We start from the raw sequence: 24,611 nt of genomic DNA on the forward strand, positions 1-24,611 counted from the left end.
TGTATTATGGCGCCTCCCTCTGTACAGTGCATGTGAATAAGTTTTCTTGTCATGCCATGCGGTCAACTCACTGTGAATAGGATCGGTCAAGACTGAATTCTTCTGTATTATTCCTACAGCACAAAGCAGGGAGAAAAAAAAACAGCAACACAATCACAGAGACATCAACAGGACGGCATACAGTTAGCAGCGTGGTGAGCAAAACACATTCAGCATTCACCCAGCTTTCCCAGCTGAAAAGCAATTCTATCATACAGAGATGAGAGCAAAGGCTGCATCGCTCCATAAACTGGCAGATTTGCTATTCAGCTCGATGACAGCCCATGATGGCACTGTAATAGCTGCCACCAAGCTTCCCAAGAAACAAAAGGAACTGTATAGACTTTGCAAGCAGAAGAGGATGACTTACGGATGTCTCATGCAGATTTATAGATTGCCTTCAGTTTCCTGTTTTATGGCAGAATGTGCAACAGAATACAGGCTGCCAAAAAATGGTGCACTTGGTCAGCATGCAGACTGGAGTTCATCTGTGTCCTGTGCATTCATGTGAGCAATAGAACATGCATAGCAGCCATTATCAGGCGGCATGGCGGAGTCTTATTCTACATCCAAAGGGAAGATTGACCAATATTGCGTCATAAAATGACAGTATGCATGTAATACACTAGATCTCCACTAACAGGCACCATTCATACAGGCAATAATAATTTCCATACTTAACAGTCACAAAACGTGCTAAGCTTGTCCAGGTTTTCATTAACATTAACAGCAAAGTTGGCCCTTTTCAGGCCAGGGTTCATGCAGACCCTTGGGTTGGGGAAGATACCAAAGAATAACTAAGGCCGCCCTACACATAAGATTAAAGTTGTCCAAACACACATACTTTTGGTGAGCCAGACTGAGGGGTGCATTTACATCTGCGTAAAAAAACGGAAAACCAATCAGTCTAATGGTGGACAACAACCTTGGGAGACTCCACTAATGGGGTCTGTCAGGATTTTTTCCTAACCTGACTAGATGAAAAAGTTGAGTTTGAAAGACATTTTAGTCTGGGATTTCAGAGAGACACCTGGATCACCGCATAACTTATGTGTGTATGGGGGTGTTATGGGGGTGCCCTGAGTGTTCCCCGACAGATGATGTGTTTAGGTTTCAATGCTTGAGGCGTATGTTCTTAGGGGAGATACACCGCCACCTGAAGATGTGAACTACTCCCCTCTCCCTATTGGGAACACATGCATGCCTGGCCGAGTACAGAGTGTATCTAGATGGCGGGAACTCAGAAGAATAGCTGTTGTCAGAGTCTACCCAGATACAGAGGAGTCTGGAAGAGAAGCTTTCAGTTATGTAGTATTTGCCATTAAGGAATTTGGCCAGTTGACTATCCCTATGTAATGGTATCTATGTTGGATTACCACCCAGCTTTCCTACAAACAGATATCTATATCAAGATGAGGACAGGACATTTTTAAAGGGGACATGCTCATTTAAGGGCTTGTCTAGTTCAGTAACATTACAATCAGTTCTTATCAGTACTTCAGTTTCCAGGAGTCCTCCACAGCAGTGCAGCACCCTGGACACTGCCCTTTGGCCCTACTAGGGTCGAGAAGCAGAGCTTAAACATCTATTTTGTCACATCTTTGGCTATACCTCGCAACGTTTCACCTTCTTTCATTTTTGAGACAATTCCTTATTAGATTCAGGATAATAAATAGCCTTAGAGAGGTTTTCAGGTCTTTTACAATTGATGGCCTATCTTTAGGAAAGGTCATCAATCAAAGATCAGCAAGGGTCAGTCACTTGGGTTCCCTGGTGGCCAGCTGGCCATCGGTCGTAGGACCTGCGAGCAGCTCAGTCCCATTTAAGTGAATAGGATTGAGCTGCAATACCAAGCAGGGCCACTATACAATATATATGGCACAGACCCCCTAGGGATGTCCTCAAAACAGCCTGGAGCTGGCAAGAGATGGTAAGACCACCCGCTGTTGGGCGGAAGGTTTTGTAAGCCACTCCCCTTTTCTGCTTCGGCACATACCAGAATTTTCCATGTTCTACATCATTCTTCTGTACGGATATTCTACATTATTCTAGATATCTGTACCTGACGTCCATCCTTCTCATATCTATTATATCATCTATTTCTCGTTAAATATTTTTATATGACAGTTTGACATAAGATAGTCAGCAATCTGGTATATATACACATGCATAATAGGAGATCCATCTATTTCTGCATCTGTCACAAGCTTTGACATACATAGATACAGTATGTAAGATAAACAGACATTAATATACATGAGAGATAGGAAATAGAAAGACAGATAGATGTTAGTCATGAGATTGACAAATTAATGAGAGAGCTATTATAGATGACGTAGATTGGTATAGGATAATATAGATATGAGATAGAACAGAATTAGACAGATAATTATGAAATTATAGATACAGTAGATCTATATTAGATAAGATAGATATATATGAGGGAGGAAATTAGCAGATAGAATAGATGGATACAAATCAGTATAATATACATTGCTGGAAGAATAGCTACTGATAGAGATAGCAGATAGATAGATAGATAGATAGATAGATAGATAGATAGATAGATAGATAGATAGATAGATAGATAGATAGAGATAAAAGAGGTAAAACTGGGGCAGCACTCCAAGGTTTCAAAAAAGGTTCAGTGATTTATTCTGATAAACTATTTATTGGAATAAGTCACTGAACCTTTTTGAAACCTTGGAGTGCTGCTGGTATTGCCTTTTTTTACATATACACCTTGGAAGTGGCCGTATCCCTCCTGCACTTGCACCCACCTCTGGTACAGTACTGTGCTGCTTAAAAGATCTCTTTTCTATAGATAGATAGATAGATAGATAGATAGATAGATAGATAGATAGATAGATAGATAGATAGATAGATAGATTAGATAGATAGATATTGAAGGGAAGGCCCAATGGATATTGATAGGATGTATTTATAGCGGCATATACATAGCTGAGTCCATGTAGACCTATGTAATGTGGGGTGTACAGCTGGTGTGTTACTATAGTGCGTCACATTGCACAGTATGTCCTGTGTCGGTCTCTACCATCTCGATTGTTCTAATAATTTGCTGTCAGACATATGACGGATAGGTAGGGGTGGCACGCGAACATGGCGCAGTGTGGCACCGAGCACCTGGCCAGTATCTGCCCACGCACAGAGCTGTAATTGTGAGGCCTTTGTATGCAGATGACAGCTTCTGTACGTCAGAGGCCGCAGGGCTGCCGAAAGTGCTGCCCCACTAGTTAGAAAGAGAAGAAATCTGTCATTTATAATGGATATAAAATATCATAATTCTACATCATAATGATAGAAAATAAGAGGTTTGGTTATAAGAGCTCACAGAGGGTAATGTGCGTCATTGTGAGCGCTATAGATGGCGTCAGCGGCCGCATATAACTTTAGTGACATTTCCATGCACAGCCCTTTACGTCAGCCAATGTAATAATTATGACCTACAGGGCAGTCGTGACCAAGCTGCCATTTTTTTTTTAGAGGATTGGCACATGTTGACGATAGCTTGCCAATTAAAACAAACATGGAGGGGTTGCCGATAGCAACCAATCCAGTCTCAGTTCTTCATGTCAACCAGCTTTATTTAAAGTGGCAACTGTAATTGTATAGGTTTCTATGGGCAACCAATGTTATCAAATAGGAGGAGGTGCAGAAGCTCCTGGGCCCCAGTGTCAAATCTGTACTGGAGCCCCAATAATAGTGGTATATATTTTGTGTGTCATGGGGCTACTAGTAACTGATTGGCTGAGCTCCTTTAGCAAGTGGCTGCCTTGGACGTCTTTCGGGTGGTGTGGATATGTGGGGCATGACATAAATGTCTGAGGGCATGGTTACACAACCACCCCCAGAAATTAATGGACAGACACCTTTCCATTTATATTCTCTCTGCCTCACCAAGAGGGTCAGGGGTCCCAATTTCCATATAGGTGTGAGTCCTAAAGGCATACCCTAATATCCAAGTTTGGAATCCCATTTAATATGTAAAGCAGACAGTCCGTATGGACTCAAAATCTAAAAAAAAACAAAAAAAAAACAAACTAGAAAAATCCTTGTAAATTGCAAACCTTAAAGGGGAATTCCACACCCAAAATCATCTTCTGATCTATTACACAGATATGACAATCCTCATTGATTGAATTTTCTTACTAGTATGGACCCACTGCTCCCCCTATCTGCCAGACCCATCTAAACAGGGTGAAGTTATCCCTCAGGAAAACTAAATCTGTTACTGCATACTAAGATCTCTACAATCCTATCCTACATGCGGACGCACAGTGGTAGGACAACATGGCCCCGAGCCACACGTTACAATGGAAATCACAGGGACGTGGCGGAATATTTAATAACGTGGCGGTAATTCAATAACAGGCCGTCCCACCAGGAGACTCCTTTCCTGGAGCGATGTTCCATCAACCATGTCTTTCTACTGCCGGCTCATCTGTTCCAATGGAAAACCTGGTAACTCTCTACTACACCCTCATGACTTGTTTGCCGTTTTCAGTCTCCTTTTTAGACACTATAGAAAAAACTGTGGATACCTGGAAACCATCAACAAGCAGGACAGCTGCTGATAAGGAATCATATTATGGCTTTAATGCTATTATAATTCAGGCTTAAAGCTTTTGAATGCTCCATATATTCTGAGCGTTGGCGGCAGACTCACCGGGTGTCTCAGCCTCTTAATTCTGTGCACTAGAAATGAAGTCTTTGCCACCCTGGCACAGAGCTTAGATGTAACTCATAGTCTTCTGGAGTGAATTATAGTACATCTGTCAGGTCGAGGCGTTCCCACCCTGGCCTACTTTGACCTCCACCTTGCTTCACCCACTTTTCTAAAAGAAATTGTGAGCAGATCGGAAAGTGGACTAAGTGGCACATATTTAGCAAAAAGGGCTGTGAACCAAAATGTGTCACTTCTGTGTCTAAAAACTATTGTGACTAGTTCAGTAAATACCCCCCAGCATCGCCAGAGGGGGGGACAGTGTGACACAGGAACTCAGGGCATTGAAGAAAATTCTGTCTTTACCTTATAAATCAGTTTCAGACGGAGTGTTCCTTTACATAAACCCTGTCCCCCCCCACCTCACCTCAGTCATTACCCCATGATGGAGTTGTTTTATAAAAGTAGTCGTAGTCATAAGTTATACACTCACCGGCCACTTTATTAGGTACACCTGTCCAACTGCTCGTTAACACTTAATTTCTAATCAGCCAATCACATGGCGGCAACTCAGTGCATTTAGGCATGTAGACATGGTCAAGACAATCTCCTGCAGTTCAAGCCGAGCATCAGTATGGGGAAGAAAGGTGATTTGAGTGCCTTTGAACGTGGCACGGTTGTTGGTGCCAGAAGGGCTGGTCTGAGTATTTCAGAAACTGCTGATCTACTGGGATTTTCACGCACAACCATCTCTAGGGTTTACAGAGAATGGTCCGAAAAAGAAAAAACATCCAGTGAGTGGCAGTTCTGTGGGCGGAAATGCGTTGTTGATGCCAGAGGTCAGAGGAGAATGGCCAGACTGGTTCGAGCTGATAGAAAGGCAACAGTGACTCAAATAGCCACCCGTTACAACCAAGGTAGCCAGAAGAGCATCTCTGAACGCACAGTACGTCGAACTTTGAGGCAGATGGGCTACAGCAGCAGAAGACCACACCGGGTGCCACTCCTTTCAGCTAAGAACAGGAAACTGAGGCTACAATTTGCACAAGCTCATCGAAATTGGACAATTGAAGATTGGAAAAACGTTGCCTGGTCTGATGAGTCTCGATTTCTGCTGCGACATTCGGATGGTAGGGTCAGAATTTGGCGTCAACAACATGAAAGCATGGATCCATCCTGCCTTGTATCAACGGTTCAGGCTGGTGGTGGTGGTGTCATGGTGTGGAGAATATTTTCTTGGCACTCTTTGGGCCCCTTGGTACCAATTGAGCATCGTTGCAACGCCAAAGCCTACCTGAGTATTGTTGCTGACCATGTCCATCCCTTTATGACCACAATGTACCCAACATCTGATGGCTACTTTCAGCAGGATAATGCAATGCCATGTCATAAAGCTGGAATCATCTCAGACTGGTTTCTTGAACATGACAATGAGTTCACTGTACTCCAATGGCCTCCACAGTCACCAGATCTCAATCCAATAGAGCATCTTTGGGATGTGGTGGAACGGGAGATTCGCATCATGGATGTGCAGCCGACAAATCTGCAGCAACTGTGTGATGCCATCATGTCAATATGGACCAAAATCTCTGAGGAATGCTTCCAGCACCTTGTTGAATCTATGCCACGAAGAATTGAGGCAGTTCTGAAGGCAAAAGGGGGTCCAACCCGTTACTATAATGGTGTACCTAATAAAGTGGCCGGTGAGTGTATGCTGGCAGAACGTACAGATTTCAGCGCGATCGGTCAAGCAACTAATATGTATGGGGTGTAACCCAGATGTCGAACGATTGGGTATGCTCAATTTCTCTGGGAGAAAAGCTGCCAACTGAGATGTCTGGCAGTAGCTTATTCCTTTCAAGAACACAAACACCCTTGGCTGAACCCAATGTGTATGTGTGGGGTTGAAAGGTATATCAGTAACCTAAATGTATGCCTCCTTCACATAGAGTATATTAGGAAATCTCATTGCAATGTTCCAGGAAATCCCATTAAGTTGTTGATGCCAGCGCAGATCTCTTCATCGCCGCACAATGATGATGATGTACAATGAACACTACACGACTCAGCAGCATACATTTTTCATCAGCGTCCTACGGTAGACTGGAGGTCACTATAAATCGCCGTCACTTTCATCAGGATGTTGTTCTCTCCGTAGATAAAACATTGCAGAGCCATCAAGGCTGGAGTGACTCAGATCTCAGAGCGGGGGGAATGCTCGTGTCCCTGCGGCCTCCTATCACCAGTGTAAAAACAGCCACATCACCACATCAGGATCAGATATAGAGCGTGGTAACATCACCACTAGAGATGAGCGAACAGTGTTCTATCGAACTCATGTTCGATCGGATATTAGGCTGTTCGGCATGTTCGAATCGAATCGAACACCGCGTGGTAAAGTGCGCCATTACTCGATTCCCCTCCCACCTTCCCTGGCGCCTTTTTTGCTCCAATAACAGCGCAGGGTAGGTGGGACAGGAACTACGACACCGGTGACGTTGAGAAAAGTAGGCAAAACCCATTGGCTGCCGAAAACATGTGACCTCTAATTTAAAAGAACAGCGCCGCCCAGGTTCGCGTCATTCTGAGCTTGCAATTCACCGAGGACGGAGGTTTCCGTCCAGCTAGCTAGGGCTTAGATTCTGGGTAGGCAGGGACAGGCTAGGATAGGAAGGAGAAGACAACCAACAGCTCTTGTAAGAGCTAAATTCCAGGGAGAAGCTTGTCAGTGTAACGTGGCACTGACGGGCTCAATCGCCGAAACCCAGCTTTCCCAGGATCCTGAATGGAATACACTGTCAGTGTATTCCCGTATACCCGATATATACCCCGATACCCGTTCCAACGGTGTGCCCCCCCACCTTCACCCCAGAAATACCCTGCAAGTCCCCTAGCAATAGAATTGGGGCTATATACACCCACAATTTTTACTACTGGTATACAGTGCCATTGTCTGACTGGGAATTCAAAGAATATATTGGGGTTATAAATACCCTCATTTCTTGCTACTGCCATATAGTGCCAGTGTCTGACTGGTAATTCAAAGAATATATTGGGGTTACGTGCACCCACAATTTTTACTACTGGTATACAGTGCCATTGTCTGACTGGGAATTCAAAGAATATATTGGGAATACAAATACCCTCATTTCTTGCTACTGCCATATAGTGCCAGTGTCTGACTGGGAATTCAAAGAATATATTGGGGATACGTGCACCCACAATTTTTACTACTGGTATACAGTGCCATTGTCTGACTGGGAATTCAAAGAATATATTGGGAATACAAATACCCTCATGTCTTGCTACTGCCATATAGTGCCAGTTTCTGACTGGTAATTCAAAGAATATATTGAGGTTACGTGCACCCACAATTTTTACTACTGGTATACAGTGCCATTGTCTGACTGGGAATTCAAAGAATATATTGGGAATACAAATACCCTCATTTCTTGCTACTGCCATATAGTGCCATTGTCTGACTGGGAATTCAAAGAATATATTGGGGTTACGTGCACCCACAATTTTTACTACTGGTATACAGTGCCATTGTCTGACTGGGAATTCAAAGAATATATTGGGGTTATAAATACCCTCATTTCTTGCTACTGCCATATAGTGCCAGTTTCTGACTGGTAATTCAAAGAATATATTGTGGTTACGTGCACCCACAATTTTTACTACTGGTATACAGTGCCATTGTCTGACTGGGAATTCAAAGAATATATTGGGAATACAAATACCCTCATTTCTTGCTACTGCCATATAGTGCCAGTGTCTGACTGGGAATTCAAAGAATATATTGGGGTTACGTGCACCCACAATTTTTACTACTGGTATACAGTGCCATTGTCTGACTGGGAATTCAAAGAATATATTGGGGTTATAAATACCCTCATTTCTTGCTACTGCCATATAGTGCCAGTGTCTGACTGGGAATTCAAAGAATATATTGTGGTTACGTGCACCCACAATTTTTACTACTGGTATACAGTGCCATTGTCTGACTGGGAATTCAAAGAATATATTGGGAATACAAATACCCTCATTTCTTGCTACTGCCATATAGTGCCAGTTTCTGACTGGTAATTCAAAGAATATATTGTGGTTACGTGCACCCACAATTTTTACTACTGGTATACAGTGCCATTGTCTGACTGGGAATTCAAAGAATATATTGGGAATACAAATACCCTCATTTCTTGCTACTGCCATATAGTGCCAGTGTCTGACTGGGAATTCAAAGAATATATTGGGGTTACGTGCACCCACAATTTTTACTACTGGTATACAGTGCCATTGTCTGACTGGGAATTCAAAGAATATATTGGGGTTATAAATACCCTCATTTCTTGCTACTGCCATATAGTGCCAGTGTCTGACTGGGAATTCAAAGAATATATTGGGGTTACGTGCACCCACAATTTTTACTACTGGTATACAGTGCCATTGTCTGACTGGGAATTCAAAGAATATATTGGGGTTATAAATACCCTCATTTCTTGCTACTGCCATATAGTGCCAGTTTCTGACTGGTAATTCAAAGAATATATTGTGGTTACGTGCACCCACAATTTTTACTACTGGTATACAGTGCCATTGTCTGACTGGTAATTCAAAGAATATATTGGGGTTACGTGCACCCACAATTTTTACTACTGGTATACAGTGCCATTGTCTGACTGGGAATTCAAAGAATATATTGGGAATACAAATACCCTCATTTCTTGCTACTGCCATATAGTGCCAGTGTCTGACTGGGAATTCAAAGAATATATTGGGGTTACGTGCACCTACAATTTTTACTACTGGTATACAGTGCCATTGTCTGACTGGGAATTCAAAGAATATATTGGGGTTATAAATACCCTCATTTCTTGCTACTGCCATATAGTGCCAGTTTCTGACTGGTAATTCAAAGAATATATTGTGGTTACGTGCACCCACAAATTTTACTACTGGTATACAGTGCCATTGTCTGACTGGGAATTCAAAGAATATATTGGGAATACAAATACCCTCATTTCTTGCTATTGCCATATAGTGCCAGTGTCTGACTGGGAATTCAAAGAATATATTGGGGTTACGTGCACCCACAATTTTTACTACTGGTATACAGTGCCATTGTCTGACTGGGAATTCAAAGAATATATTGGGAATACAAATACCCTCATTTCTTGCTACTGCCATATAGTGCCAGTTTCTGACTGGTAATTCAAAGAATATATTGGGAATACAAATACCCTCATTTCTTGCTACTGCCATATAGTGCCAGTGTCTGACTGGGAATTCAAAGAATATATTGGGGTTACGTGCACCCACAATTTTTACTACTGGTATACAGTGCCATTGTCTGACTGGGAATTCAAAGAATATATTGGGGTTATAAATACCCTCATTTCTTGCTACTGCCATATAGTGCCAGTTTCTGACTGGTAATTCAAAGAATATATTGTGGTTACGTGCACCCACAATTTTTACTACTGGTATACAGTGCCAATTTCTAACTAGGAATTCAAAATGCGCAAGGCTCCCGGAAAGGGACGTGGACGAGGCCGTGGGCGAGGTCGGGGGAATGGTTCTGGGGAGCAAGGTAGCAGTGAAGCCACAGGGCGTCCCGTGCCTACTCCTGTGGGGCAGCAAGCATTGCGCCACTCCACAGTGCCAGGGTTGCTTGCCACATTAACTAAACTGCAGGGTACAAACCTTAGTAGGCCCGAGAACCAGGAACAGGTCTTGCAATGGCTGTCAGAGAACGCTTACAGCACATTGTCCAGCAGCCAGTCAGACTCTGCCTCCTCTCCTCCTATTACCCAACAGTCTTGTCTTCCTTCCTCCCAAAATTCCGAAGCTTTACAGAACAATAACCCAAACTGTCCCTGCTCCCCAGAGCTGTTCTCCGCTCCTTTCATTGTCCCTCAACCTGCCTCTCCACGTCACGATTCCACGAACCTAACAGAGGAGCATCTGTGTCCAGATGCTCAAACACTAGAGTCTCCTCCATCTCCGTTCGATTTGGTGGTGGATGACCAGCAACCCACCCTCATCGACGATGATGTGACGCAGTTGCCGTCAGGGCATCCAGTTGACCGGCGCATTGTGCGGGAGGAGGAGATGAGACAGGAGTTGGAAGAGGAAGTGGTGGATGATGAGGACACTGACCCGACCTGGACAGGGGGGATGTCAAGCGGGGAAAGTAGTGTGGATGTTGAGGCAGGTGCAGCACCAAAAAGGGTAGCTAGAGGCAGAGGCAGAGGTCAGCAGCTTAGGCGAAGCCAGGCCACACCCGGAATCTCCCAAGATCTTCCAGTTCGTACCCAGCCCCGAAAAACTCCCACCTCGAGGGCACGTTTCTCGAAGGTGTGGAGTTTTTTCAAGGAATGCGCCGAGGACAGATATAGTGTTGTCTGCACAATTTGCCTCTCGAAATTGATTAGGGGCTCTGAGAAGAGCAACCTGTCCACCACTTCAATGCGCCGTCATTTGGAATCCAAGCACTGGAATCAGTGGCAGGCAGCAACGGCAGGACAAAGGCCGCCTGCCGTTCACGCCACTGCCACTGCCTCTGCCACTGCCTCTGCCTCTGCCACTGCCACTGCTGACTGTGCTGGCGATGCACTCCAGAGGACGAGCCAGGACACCACTTCATCTGCCTCCGCCACTTTGTTGACTTCTACCTCATCCTCCCCTGGTCCTGTCTTATCTCCTTCTCCTGCACCATCAAAGGCACCATCAGGCGTTTCTTTACAACAACCCACCATCTCTCAGACATTGGAGCGGCGGCAGAAATACACTGCTAACCACCCACACGCGCAAGCCTTGAACGCCAACATCGCTAAACTGCTGGCCCAGGAGATGTTGGCGTTCCGGCTTGTTGAAACTCCCGCCTTCCTGGACCTGATGGCAACTGCGGCACCTCGCTATGCCGTCCCTAGCCGTCACTACTTCTCCCGGTGTGCCGTCCCCGCCTTGCACCAGCACGTGTCACTCAACATCAGGCGGGCCCTTAGTTCCGCGCTTTGCACAAAGGTCCACAAAGTGCATGCGGACAGGGACGCTACATTTCACTGACGGCACACTGGGTGAATGTAGTTGAGGCTGGGACTGCTTCCCAAACTGGCCCGGTGTACCTCGTCTCCCCGCCTAACATTCCTGGCAGGGACACGAGAAGAACACCCCCCTCCTCCTCCTCCGCCACCGCCTCCTCCTCCGCCACCGCCTCCTCCTCCGCTGTTAGATTGACCCCAGCTACGAGTTGGAAACGTTGCAGCACTGGCGTTGGTAGACGTCAGCAGGCTGTGCTGAAGCTGATCAGCTTGGGGGACAGACAGCACACTGCCTCCGAGGTGAGGGATGCCCTCCTCGATGAGACGGCAATATGGTTTGAGCCGCTGCACCTGGGCCCAGGCATGGTCGTTTGTGATAACGGCCGGAACCTGGTAGCAGCTCTGGAGCTTGCCGGACTCCAACATGTTCCATGCCTGGCCCACGTCTTCAACCTAGTGGTGCAACGTTTCCTAAAGAGCTACCCCAATGTTCCAGAGCTACTGGTGAAAGTGCGGCGCATGTGCGCCCACTTTCGCAAGTCGACAGTAGCCGCTGCTAGCTTAAAATCTCTCCAGCAACGCCTGCATGTGCCACAACACCGGCTTTTGTGCGACGTCCCCACACGCTGGAACTCAACGTTTCAGATGTTGAATAGAGTGGTTGAGCAGCAGAGACCTTTGATGGAATACCAGCTACAAAACCCTAGGGTGCCACAAAGTCAGCTGCCTCAGTTTCACATCCATGAGTGGCCATGGATGAGAGACCTTTGTGACATCCTACGGGTCTTTGAGGAGTCCACAAGGAGGGTGAGCTCTGAGGATGCGATGGTGAGCCTTACAATCCCGCTCTTGTGTGTTCTGAGAGAATCCCTGATTGACATCAGGGATAACTCAGATCACACAGAGGAGTTAGGGATAGCATCCGATCCGTCACAGCTGGAGAGTAGGTCCACACATCTGTCCGCTTCACTGCGTTTAATGGAGGAGGAGGAGGAGGAGGAGGAGGAAGAAGAGTTGTCCGATGATGTGATGGTGATACAGGAGGCTTCCGGGCAACTTCGAATCGTCCCATTGTTGCAGCGCGGATGGGTAGACATGGAGGATGAGGAGGAAATGGAGATTGAACTTTCCGGTAGGGCCAGAGGAGTCATGCCAACTAACACTGTGGCAGACATGGCTGAGTTCATGTTGGGGTGCTTTACAACCGACAAGCGTATTGTCAAAATCATGGAGGACAACCAGTACTGGATCTTTGCTATCCTTGACCCCCGGTATAAAAACAACATCTCGTCTTTTATTCCGGTAGAGGGGAGGGCCAATCGCATCAATGCTTGCCACAGGCAATTGGTGCAGAATATGATGGAGATGTTTCCAGCATGTGACGTTGGCGGCAGGGAGGGCAGTTCCTCCAGTAGGCAACCAAGTTCTCACCGGTCCACACAAACGAGGGGCACACTGTCTAAGGTCTGGGACACCTTGATGGCACCCCCTCGCCAAAGTGCCGCCACGGAGGGTCCTAGTGTCACCAGGCGTGAGAAGTATAGGCGCATGTTGCGGGAATACCTTTCCGACCACAGCCCTGTCCTCTCCGACCCCTCTGCGCCCTACACGTATTGGGTGTCGAAGTTGGACCTGTGGCTTGAACTTGCCCTATATGCCTTGGAGGTGCTGTCCTGTCCTGCCGCCAGCGTCCTATCTGAGAGGGTGTTCAGTGCAGCCGGTGGCATCATCACTGACAAGCGCACCCGTCTGTCAGCTGAGAGTGCCGACCGGCTCACTTTGATAAAAATGAACCACCACTGGGTAGAGCCGTCATTTTTGTGCCCACCTGTGTAAAGCACCCCAACATGAAACTCCATGTCTGTACTCAACCTCTCCAATTCTTCCGCATCCTCATACTCATCCACCATAAGCGTTGCACAATTCTGCTAATACTAGGCTCCCTCCAACATGATTTCCCCCAACTCTGCTGGTTAGAGGCTCCCTCCACCCTGATTTCCACCAACTCTGCTGGTTAGAGGCTCCCTCCACCATGAATTTGCCCAAACTGGGCTGTTTAGAGGCTCCCTCCACCATGAATTGGTCCAAACTGGGGTTTTTAGCGGCTCCCTCCACCATTAATTGGTCCAAACTGGGCTGGTTAGAGGCTCCCTCCACCATGAATTGGTCCAAACTGGGGTTTTTAGAGGCTCCCTCCACCATGAATTGGTCCAAACTGGGGTTTTTAGAGGCTCCCTCCACCATGAATTGGTCCAAACTTGGCTGTTTAGAGGCTCCCTCCACCATTAATTGGTCCAAACTGGGCTGGTTAGAGGCTCCCTCCACCATGAATTGGTCCAAACTGGGTTTTTTAGAGGCTCCCTCCACCATGAATTGGTCCAAACTGGGGTTTTTAGAGGCTCCCTCCACCATGAATTGGTCCAAACTGGGCTGTTTAGCGGCTCCCTCCACCATTAATTGGTCCAAACTGGGCTGGTTAGAGGCTCCCTCCACCATGAATTTGCCCAAACTGGGCTGTTTAGAGGCTCCCTCCACCATGAATTTGCCCAAACTGGGCTGGTTAGAGGCTCCCTCCACCATGAATTGGTCCAAACTGGGGTTTTTAGAGGCTCCCTCCACCATGAATTGGTCCAAACTGGGGTTTTTAGAGGCTCCCTCCACCATGAATTGGTCCAAACTGGGGTTTTTAGAGGCTCCCTCCACCATGAATTGGTCCAAACTTGGCTGTTTAGAGGCTCTCTCCACCATTAATTGGTCCAAACTGGGCTGGTTAGAGGCTCCCTCCACCATGAATTGGTCCAAACTGGGTTTTTTAGAGGCTCCCTCCACCATGAATTGGTCCAAACTGGGGTTTTTAGAGGCTCCCTCCACCATGAATTGGTCCAAACTGGGCTGTTTAGCGGCTCCCTCCACCATTAATTGGTCCAAACTGGGCTGGTTAGAGGCTCCCTCCACCATGAATTGGTCCAAACTGGGGTTTTTAGAGGCTCCCTCCACCATGAATTGGTCCAAACTGGGGGTTTTAGAGGCTCCCTCCACCATGAATTGGTCCAAACTTGGCTGTTTAGAGGCTCCCTCCACCATTAATTGGTCCAAACTGGGCTGGTTAGAGGCTCCCTCCACCATGAATTGGTCCAAACTGGGTTTTTTAGAGGCTCCCTCCACCATGAATTGGTCCAAACTGGGGTTTTTAGAGGCTCCCTCCACCATGAATTGGTCCAAACAGGGCTGTTTAGCGGCTCCCTCCACCATTAATTGGTCCAAACTGGGCTGGTTAGAGGCTCCCTCCACCATGAATTTGCCCAAACTGGGCTGTTTAGAGGCTCCCTCCACCATGAATTTGCCCAAACTGGGCTGGTTAGAGGCTCCCTCCACCATGAATTGGTCCAAACTGGGGTTTTTAGAGGCTCCCTCCACCATGAATTGGTCCAAACTTGGCTGTTTAGAGGCTCCCTCCACCATTAATTGGTCCAAACTGGGCTGGTTAGAGGCTCCCTCCACCATGAATTGGTCCAAACTGGGTTTTTTAGAGGCTCCCTCCACCATGAATTTGCCCAAACTGGGCTGTTTAGAGGCTCCCTCCACCATGAATTGGTCCAAACTGGGCTGGTTAGAGGCTCCCTCCACCATGAATTTCCCAAAACTTGGCTGTTTAGAGGCTCCCTCCACCATTAATTGGTCCAAACTGGGCTGGTTAGAGGCTCCCTCCACCATGAATTTGCCCAAACTGGGCTGTTTAGAGGCTCCCTCCACCATGAATTGGTCCAAACTGGGTTTTTTAGAGGCTCCCTCCACCATGAATTGGTCCAAACTGGGCTGTTTAGAGGCTCCCTCCACCATGAATTTGCCCAAACTGGGCTGGTTAGAGGCTCCCTCCACCATTAATTGGTCCAAACTGGGCTGGTTAGAGGCTCCCTCCACCATGAATTTGCCCAAACTGGGCTGTTTAGAGGCTCCCTCCACCATGAATTGGTCCAAACTGGGTTTTTTAGAGGCTCCCTCCACCATGAATTGGTCCAAACTGGGCTGTTTAGAGGCTCCCTCCACCATGAATTTGCCCAAACTGGGCTGGTTAGAGGCTCCCTCCACCATGAATTGGTCCAAACTGGGCTGGTTAGAGGCTCCCTCCACCATGAATTTGCCCAAACTGGGCTGTTTAGAGGCTCCCTCCACCATGAATTGGTCCAAACTGGGTTTTTTAGAGGCTCCCTCCACCATGAATTTGCCCAAACTGGGCTGTTTAGAGGCTCCCTCCACCATGAATTTGCCCAAACTGGGCTGTTTAGAGGCTCCCTCCACCATGAATTTGCCCAAACTGGGCTGGTTAGAGGCTCCCTCCACCATGAATTGGTCCAAACTGGGTTTTTTAGAGGCTCCCTCCACCATGAATTTGCCCAAACTGGGCTGGTTAGAGGCTCCCTCCACCATGAATTGGTCCAAACTGGGGTTTTTAGAGGCTCCCTCCACCATGAATTGGTCCAAACTTGGCTGTTTAGAGGCTCCCTCCACCATTAATTGGTCCAAACTGGGCTGGTTAGAGGCTCCCTCCACCATGAATTGGTCCAAACTGGGTTTTTTAGAGGCTCCCTCCACCATGAATTGGTCCAAACTGGGGTTTTTAGAGGCTCCCTCCACCATGAATTGGTCCAAACAGGGCTGTTTAGCGGCTCCCTCCACCATTAATTGGTCCAAACTGGGCTGGTTAGAGGCTCCCTCCACCATGAATTTGCCCAAACTGGGCTGTTTAGAGGCTCCCTCCACCATGAATTTGCCCAAACTGGGCTGGTTAGAGGCTCCCTCCACCATGAATTGGTCCAAACTGGGGTTTTTAGAGGCTCCCTCCACCATGAATTGGTCCAAACTTGGCTGTTTAGAGGCTCCCTCCACCATTAATTGGTCCAAACTGGGCTGGTTAGAGGCTCCCTCCACCATGAATTGGTCCAAACTGGGTTTTTTAGAGGCTCCCTCCACCATGAATTTGCCCAAACTGGGCTGTTTAGAGGCTCCCTCCACCATGAATTGGTCCAAACTGGGCTGGTTAGAGGCTCCCTCCACCATGAATTTCCCAAAACTTGGCTGTTTAGAGGCTCCCTCCACCATTAATTGGTCCAAACTGGGCTGGTTAGAGGCTCCCTCCACCATGAATTTGCCCAAACTGGGCTGTTTAGAGGCTCCCTCCACCATGAATTGGTCCAAACTGGGTTTTTTAGAGGCTCCCTCCACCATGAATTGGTCCAAACTGGGCTGTTTAGAGGCTCCCTCCACCATGAATTTGCCCAAACTGGGCTGGTTAGAGGCTCCCTCCACCATTAATTGGTCCAAACTGGGCTGGTTAGAGGCTCCCTCCACCATGAATTTGCCCAAACTGGGCTGTTTAGAGGCTCCCTCCACCATGAATTGGTCCAAACTGGGTTTTTTAGAGGCTCCCTCCACCATGAATTGGTCCAAACTGGGCTGTTTAGAGGCTCCCTCCACCATGAATTTGCCCAAACTGGGCTGGTTAGAGGCTCCCTCCACCATGAATTGGTCCAAACTGGGCTGGTTAGAGGCTCCCTCCACCATGAATTTGCCCAAACTGGGCTGTTTAGAGGCTCCCTCCACCATGAATTGGTCCAAACTGGGTTTTTTAGAGGCTCCCTCCACCATGAATTTGCCCAAACTGGGCTGTTTAGAGGCTCCCTCCACCATGAATTTGCCCAAACTGGGCTGTTTAGAGGCTCCCTCCACCATGAATTTGCCCAAACTGGGCTGGTTAGAGGCTCCCTCCACCATGAATTGGTCCAAACTGGGTTTTTTAGAGGCTCCCTCCACCATGAATTTGCCCAAACTGGGCTGGTTAGAGGCTCCCTCCACCATGAATTGGTCCAAACTGGGTTTTTTAGAGGCTCCCTCCACCATGAATTTGCCCAAACTGGGCTGGTTAGAGGCTCCCTCCACCATGAATTGGTCCAAACTGGGTTTTTTAGAGGCTCCCTCCACCATGAATTTGCCCAAACTGGGCTGGTTAGAGGCTCCCTCCACCATGAATTGGTCCAAACTGGGGTTTTTAGAGGCTCCCTCCACCATGAATTTGCCCAAACTGGGGTGTTTAGAGGCTCCCTCCACCATGAATTTGCCCAAACTCTGCTGGTTAGAGGCTCAATCCACCCTGATTTTCAAAACAAATGTTGGTGCCAACCTCAACTTACTACAAGGGCCAAATTCACTGCTGGTGACAAGCTCTCCTCACTGCAAGTGCCAAATACACATGTTTCAAGGTGTTTTCCTACTGTCAGAGAGGTGGTATTGAGTGTGTAAAGTGTGTAGTTGTTAGGCTGTGATGTTGGGGTAATAGAGGGTCTTTGGTGTGTTAGATGCCCCCAGACATGCTTCCCCTGCTGTCCCAGTGTCATTCCAGAGGTGTTGGCATCATTTCCTGGGGTGTCATAGTGGACTTGGTGACCCTCCAGACACGGATTTGGGTTTCCCCCTTAACGAGTATCTGTTCCCCATAGACTATAATGGGGTTCGAAACCCATTCGAACACACGAACATTGAGCGGCTGTTCGAATCGAATTTCGAACCTCGAACATTTTAATGTTCGCTCATCTCTAATCACCACAATATACCGATAAAAAACCAGGTGAAATACATTGCAAGGGCTGTGAGATAACCACCGATATGTGCATGGAAAATCTTTCCTGGGGATGGGCCTATCGAGAAAAAACTATCCAGAATGCAAGTAATTTCTGGAAAATAAAATGTACTTCTATATTCACATGGCGGTGCTGAAAAACAGCCATGAAAAATGCACATAACAGGCTGCTTTGCAGCCCCACCAATCCGCTCTTTGAACAGACTTCAGAGTTCACTCAAGTGCTGCAGCATTCTCAATACGTCTTAAAGGGGTTGTCCCATCACAAGGATCCTATCTATACTGCTTGTTAATGTGGATATAAGACTTTTCCTAAATACACTGCTTCAGCAAAACTGCTTTGTTTGTCCACTATCTTACTTTATTTAATTCTTTGTGGTGACAGCCCTGACTTAGCTGCTTATGAGTCAAGTGATGTATCTGCTGCTCTCAGGGGGGAGGGAGGAGGGGCTAAGTGCAGGGAGCCAGCCTGTGTATCTAGCTATTCCTGTGTCTGCACCACGTGACCTACCTTCCTGCTATCAGATACGGGAGAGGAGCTGCTTTCATTTCTTCTGTTCTCCCAGTTATCAGGCTAGCTAATACAATTGTGTTCATTATGGCAGAGACAGGCAGTCTCTGTATGTAACACAGAATGGAGTTGCTCCTGCCTGTACGTCATAGTCCAATATGGGTGGGCGGAGCTACAAGGGGATTTGGGGGCGGAGCTAAACGGCATGTTGCATGTGAAACCCCGCCCACCAAATGATGCAAGAAACAAGGAAGAAAGAAGATTTTACAGCAGTAAAGACTGGTGAGTATGTGAGGTGGGAATACCCCTTTAAGTACAGAGCCACACATTGTATAGTGGCTGTGCTTGGTATTGCAGCTCATCGCTACTCACTTGACCAGGACTGAGCTGCAAACAGGACATGTGACCAATGAAGGTGATATCACTGGCCTGTGAAGTAGAATGCTGCTAATGGCAGACCCCTGTCCAGGGACATAACTAAAGGCTTTTTGAGCGCTGGTACCAAATCTCCACACAACCATCTGACACGTCCAATTTTAGCAGCATTTGTATTTCCCTTTTCTTTTCTCAGACCATGACAACTTGTTCACAACATGTCTGAACACACAAGCTTTAAATGAGATCATAAAACAGTGGTGTGGTGAGAGTGACCTGTGGGGCTCCCTGGCTTCTGGGCAGCCCAGTCACAGCAGTAACTACTGTAATCTCCACTTTTAGGCTAAGGCCCAGTGGCATAACTACTGTGGCAGCAGCTGCCACAGGGCCCGGGACATTAGGGGCCTGGCGACAGCCGCTACCCCTGTGGGTTTTTTTCCTTAATAGGCTCCTTAATATCCCCACACCCTCAAGGGCCCCTTACCTTCCCTACCATAAGTAGATCGGCAGTAGATGCAGGGCTGCAGATGCTTCATGTGAAAGCTTCCACACACAGCAGCTTCCTGTTCCGCCCCTCCCCCTCCTCAGTATCGGAGTGTGTAGGGAGACATCCTGTGCAATGTATCTGCTCTCTTCACTGCTAGACAGAGCTGCACAGCCACATGTAAGTATATTTTTGGATAAAATATGTATAGATGTGTATATGTGTTTTTACATTATGTGTCTTATATACTGTGTGAGTCCTGTATGTGTGTAGATAGGTGTGTGTATATGTTGTATATGAATGTATGTGTGTGATTAGATGTGTATATGTGCAAGTACTAGCTTTTACCCGTGACTTCGTCTGCGGTGAATTGAGAATTGGGCGGACACAGACGTCTGAAAGTGTGAAAGTAGTTTTAAAATGTTGGTGGGACAGCAAATGTGAAACTTTATATTGTGTATGTAGTAAATACAGACAATTTGTTGTTATTTTCGGAGTATTTGTTTTATTTTTTTTTCAGCTGGTATATGGTAAAGTAGAAATGTACATACTGTATTGGGGAGCGAGGTATTTTAATTTAATATACTTCTATATACTACATTGTAGGATTTGTTATTTTCTGCCAAAACGTGTACGTTTTCTGGGCTGGATACTCTGGAGCAAGCGACATAAAGTTGACCGTGAGAGAAGCATGGTGTGGCTAAATGTATTCCTGCCACCTTCAGTGTTTGGCCTTGGGACTTATTAATAGTCATTGTAAATGCTAACTTGAGTGGAAATTGCAGTCTTTTAAATTGAAATGGCAAATTAGTTGGTATAATTGGGATTCGGGGGCTCAAGACGCTTTCTCCTTTAGCTGCTCCTGTAAGAATAGTGGCTTGAATGACATTTTTCCCCAGTTGTGTGACACGTAGACTTGTGCCATTGCATAATCGGGGTGCATCAAGATTACGCATGAGCAGAACTGGGACGCCAAGCTTTAGTGTAAGTGTATGGGAAGGCACGCCTGTTAATTCCAAGGTGTTAAGGAATTCGACAGGGTAATTTGTGCTGTCGTCACTGGTCATGACGGTGTCTATTGATTTGTATACTTTGGAGTCACCGAGTAACTTAGGGGCGAACTGTGTGACAACAGAAGATGGAACCGTAATAACGGAGAGCAGATGGTGATGTGAACTGAGTGTATGGGAGCCTTGACACAGAGTAAAAGCGTGTGCATTTGTGCAAAATACATGTGTAAAAATAAGACTCCTATTGACTTCAATGACATTTTACAGGCGCGTAAAAAATATCCTTGAAGTGAATGGGAGTCTTATTTTTACACGTGTATTGTGGGAGAATACACGTGCGTGTACGCGGTGTGAAGGCTCCCTAAGGTGTTTTTTTTGCAACCATAATATAGTGGGCCCAGTATAACGGTAGATGTAGCATTTTGGGGAATGTGTATTGGTTAGATGAGCTTTGATTGAAATGATAGTCCAAAGTGTGAACCAAAATGGTGGTTTGTTATGTGTGAGTGTGACGAGGGTATAGGGCAAATATTTGATAAGTAGACGGGGAATTTTTGGCCGGGATGGTAACTAATATGTATATGCCTCACAGTAGTTTGGAGTTTTATGTGTTGTAGGGATATTTTTTAAAATTTTTAAATTTTTATTCCTTTTTTTTTTTTTTACTTTTTGTCTTATTTCCACTTAGGGGTTTGAACCTGCAATCATTTGATTACAAGTCTCCATAGACGACAATCCAAGTGTCCATAGCCCAGCCGCAATAGTAGTATTTTAAGCCCAGGCATTGGAACATTCAGTATGCTCCCGGCGGGCAGCGGAACAGGTCGGCTCCTGCGAGGTCAGCAGGCAGGAGCCAGTCTGCAACGTTGAAGGTAAGGGGAAGGGGTGTTTGAGGGGGAGGGGGGGTTAAATGTTAATGCCTGCAATCAAAGCTGGAAGCATGTGATTGCAAGTCCCCATAGACGGCAATCTAAGTGTATTGCCATCTATGGGAGATTGGGTGCCTTACTATCGCGGCTGGTCCACGGCTAGGAGCAGCCGCGATAGTATCATTAGAATGAGAGGCCTGGGAGCGTTCAGTATGCTCCCGGATGGCAGCGGAACAGGTCGGCTCCTGTGAAGTCGGCAGCCAGGAGCCGGCCTGCAACTTTGAAGGTATGGGGGGGTTAATTGTTCATGGGTGTAATGAAGGGACATTTGTATTGCAAGTATGAGCATCGGGCCTCCGGGTGTAGCGGAGAACCAGTTGCTCCTGGCGGATATAGTGGAGGGCCGGCCCGCATCGGCTAGCTGGTGGACTGTGTTGAAACGCTAGGGTGGAGGAGACAGGAGAAAGAACAGGGCAGCTTAGATATGGAGCATGTGTGCTGGGAACTTACCGCTGAGCGGGCAAAGCAAGGCAGTTAAGGCAAGTTCCAGGGTCGAGGATGAGTGTGGAATGGCGGCGTAGACTTCTGGCGCCGCGGGCCAGGCTTTCTGTGTGCTGTAGTTACGTGTAGGCAGGAAGTGTGCGTATGGCCTCCTCAGTGCAGTGTAGTTCGTCTCACTGCCCAAGCTGTGTCGCGCTGGTGTTCAGCAAACATGGCGGTCCCGGAGCGTGGGCTTTAGCAGGCTGCTGAGGTATATTACCGGACTGGGTAAGGTGAGCAAATACATGTTGTTTAGCGGCACCAAAAGTAACCTATGTTTCAATCCCAAGGGAAACCTATGTTTGTGGAAAATTGAACGCAAATCCGTCCAGGCGTTTTAGCGTGATTGAGGAACAAACATCCAAACACACAAACTTATTAGTAGGATATACAGCATATCAGTGTCTGTTTATCTATCTATCTCCTATCTATCTATCTATCTATCTATCTATCTATCTATCTATCTATCTATCTGTATTTGCTTCTATACATGTCTACCATTATGCATACTAGAATTGTATTTTATAATGTGATGCTTAGGCCCCATTCACATCTGCGTTCAGGCTTCCGTTCGTGGAGTCTGCTTGGGACCCCCCAAACAGAAACCTATACGCACTAAAAAGCGGTTACTTTCAGGGTCTCCAATTATTATACTCTGGGGTCTGAAAAGACCCCAGAGTATAATAATTGTTCATTGTTCATTATGGGGGGTGGGGGTGATTGTTCTCAAGTCTCTAACAGTGGTAGGTTAGACGGATGATTTTTGCATTCACCTCTAAACAATGATGGATGAATCTGCAAGAAATGTTCGTTCATTGACAGACAGGCCTGGCAGCTGCAGCAACCTTCTGGAGAGTCAGGAACATAGGAACCGCAGGGCAATGCCCATCATCTACCTGACAGTCACTGACGCAAATGATGTACACCGTAGAAGGTGGCCTGGAGGGCTAAGGACGAGTATCTGCAGTAGGATTACAAGCTTCCGTGTTTTGAGTATCATCCATAAATGAAGAGATACCAACAAGAAGGGTCTGAAGAAGTTCTCTCCTGCAGAAAATCAATGTCTTCTAAATATTTCTGCTTCATAAGAAAGTTTCTCAGGACAGATCAATGGCTGATCTCTGCAGACCACATGGGCTGAATACTGATACAGGAGAAGATTCTGCAGGGACTCGAGATTTACAATTCTAAATTGGGGTTTGATTCAGTAAACCGCGGGGGACACAAGGAGGCATCTTGCCATAACAATCACCGGAAAAAGAGTCTGTGCAAAAGTAGGCCAAACATAAAATGTAGCCAACTGGGCCTTCTAAGTTTTCACATTGTTATGGCCCCAGCAGAGAGACATTAGAGACATGTAATAATGGGATAAAGTGGGGAACTACTAGGACTATGGAGCATTACACTACCCTAGTCCTAGTAGTAACCCTAAGATCAAGGGTCTGTCCATATGATGCATGTTGTGTCAGGTCCTCCAATGAGTCTCACAGGCCACTAGATCACAGTCCCCAGTGAGGGGACCCCTTTAGGCTAAGGGGAGCTCTCACACTTGGGTGCAGGTCTCCTTTAACTTCTCTTCATTTCCCCTTCCTTCCGTTCTATAAAATATTTATGCGTGAATCCTCCTTCTGTGCAGTCTATTTGTAGTGACAGCCTGAAATCTGAGTTTAGAAACCGCCCACAAACTGCAAAGGAAGAAAAGAACAATCGGAGATGGTCTACGAAGATGTAACGGGGTGTCAGGAAAACACGGCAACTGTACGAGGGGGCTGCGGGTCTGTGATTATGGTGTCAGATGGATGCTGCTGTGTGTGGTAATGTCAGGGTAGTGGAGAGATCATCGTACTATGTGACTCGCTCTTGATGTCTATGCCGTGTATTCTTTGCTTCAGCAGTCAATGCAAAGGCTTCTTAATAGTGGACTGTGATATTTCTAAGGGGATTGGACGAGCGGGCCCTATGGACTCTATTGGTTTGGGGTCTTGGTTTGTGTTGGAAGGATTAGTTTAGTGCCCCAAGCCCTGATAGTTTTGTTAGTTTAGTGCTTCAGCAGCAGTGGGAGCCCTTGGTTTGGTGACCTAATGAAAGAACAGCTAACAATCTGGATTTAGTATAAGAAGGAAGAGCAGTCATGTGAGCGCCACCACCTTCAGGGCAGAAGCATTTCAGTTTAAGGAGGTGTCTAGAATTAGAAAGGCATGGATGTTTTTATCTATAAACAGCGCCATACCTGTCTACAGGCTGTGTGTGGTACTGCATCTTATCTAAATGGTGCTAAGCTGTAATCGCACACTCATAGACAGGTGAGGAACTCTTTTTTTGGACGAACACTGTACTTGGAGGAGGGAAGGTTGTAGCACCAAAACAATTGCATAATAGGTTCAATGGATTGGGTACCTGTTGAGGTCTTTGTGGATAC

General features: G+C 46.6%; 1 protein-coding gene across 6 annotated transcripts in view; it reads right to left on the bottom strand.

Moving 5' to 3' along the window:
* The window catches only part of KCNT1 (potassium sodium-activated channel subfamily T member 1), a 214,274-nt gene that overhangs the window by 78,592 nt on the left and 111,071 nt on the right, over window positions 1-24,611 (bottom strand). For 2 of the 6 annotated variants that reach the window (XM_075259501.1, XM_075259499.1), the window contains exon 2: window positions 72-113. The exons of the other annotated variants lie outside the window; for them this stretch is intronic. In XM_075259501.1, the coding sequence (XP_075115602.1) occupies window positions 72-113 (42 nt within the window). The remainder of the gene's footprint in view (window positions 1-71; window positions 114-24,611) is intronic. 6 annotated transcript variants of the gene reach the window in all.

The sequence above is a fragment of the Leptodactylus fuscus genome, chromosome 11 (genome assembly GCF_031893055.1).
Source record: "Leptodactylus fuscus isolate aLepFus1 chromosome 11, aLepFus1.hap2, whole genome shotgun sequence".
NCBI classification, from domain to species: Eukaryota; Metazoa; Chordata; class Amphibia; order Anura; family Leptodactylidae; genus Leptodactylus; species Leptodactylus fuscus.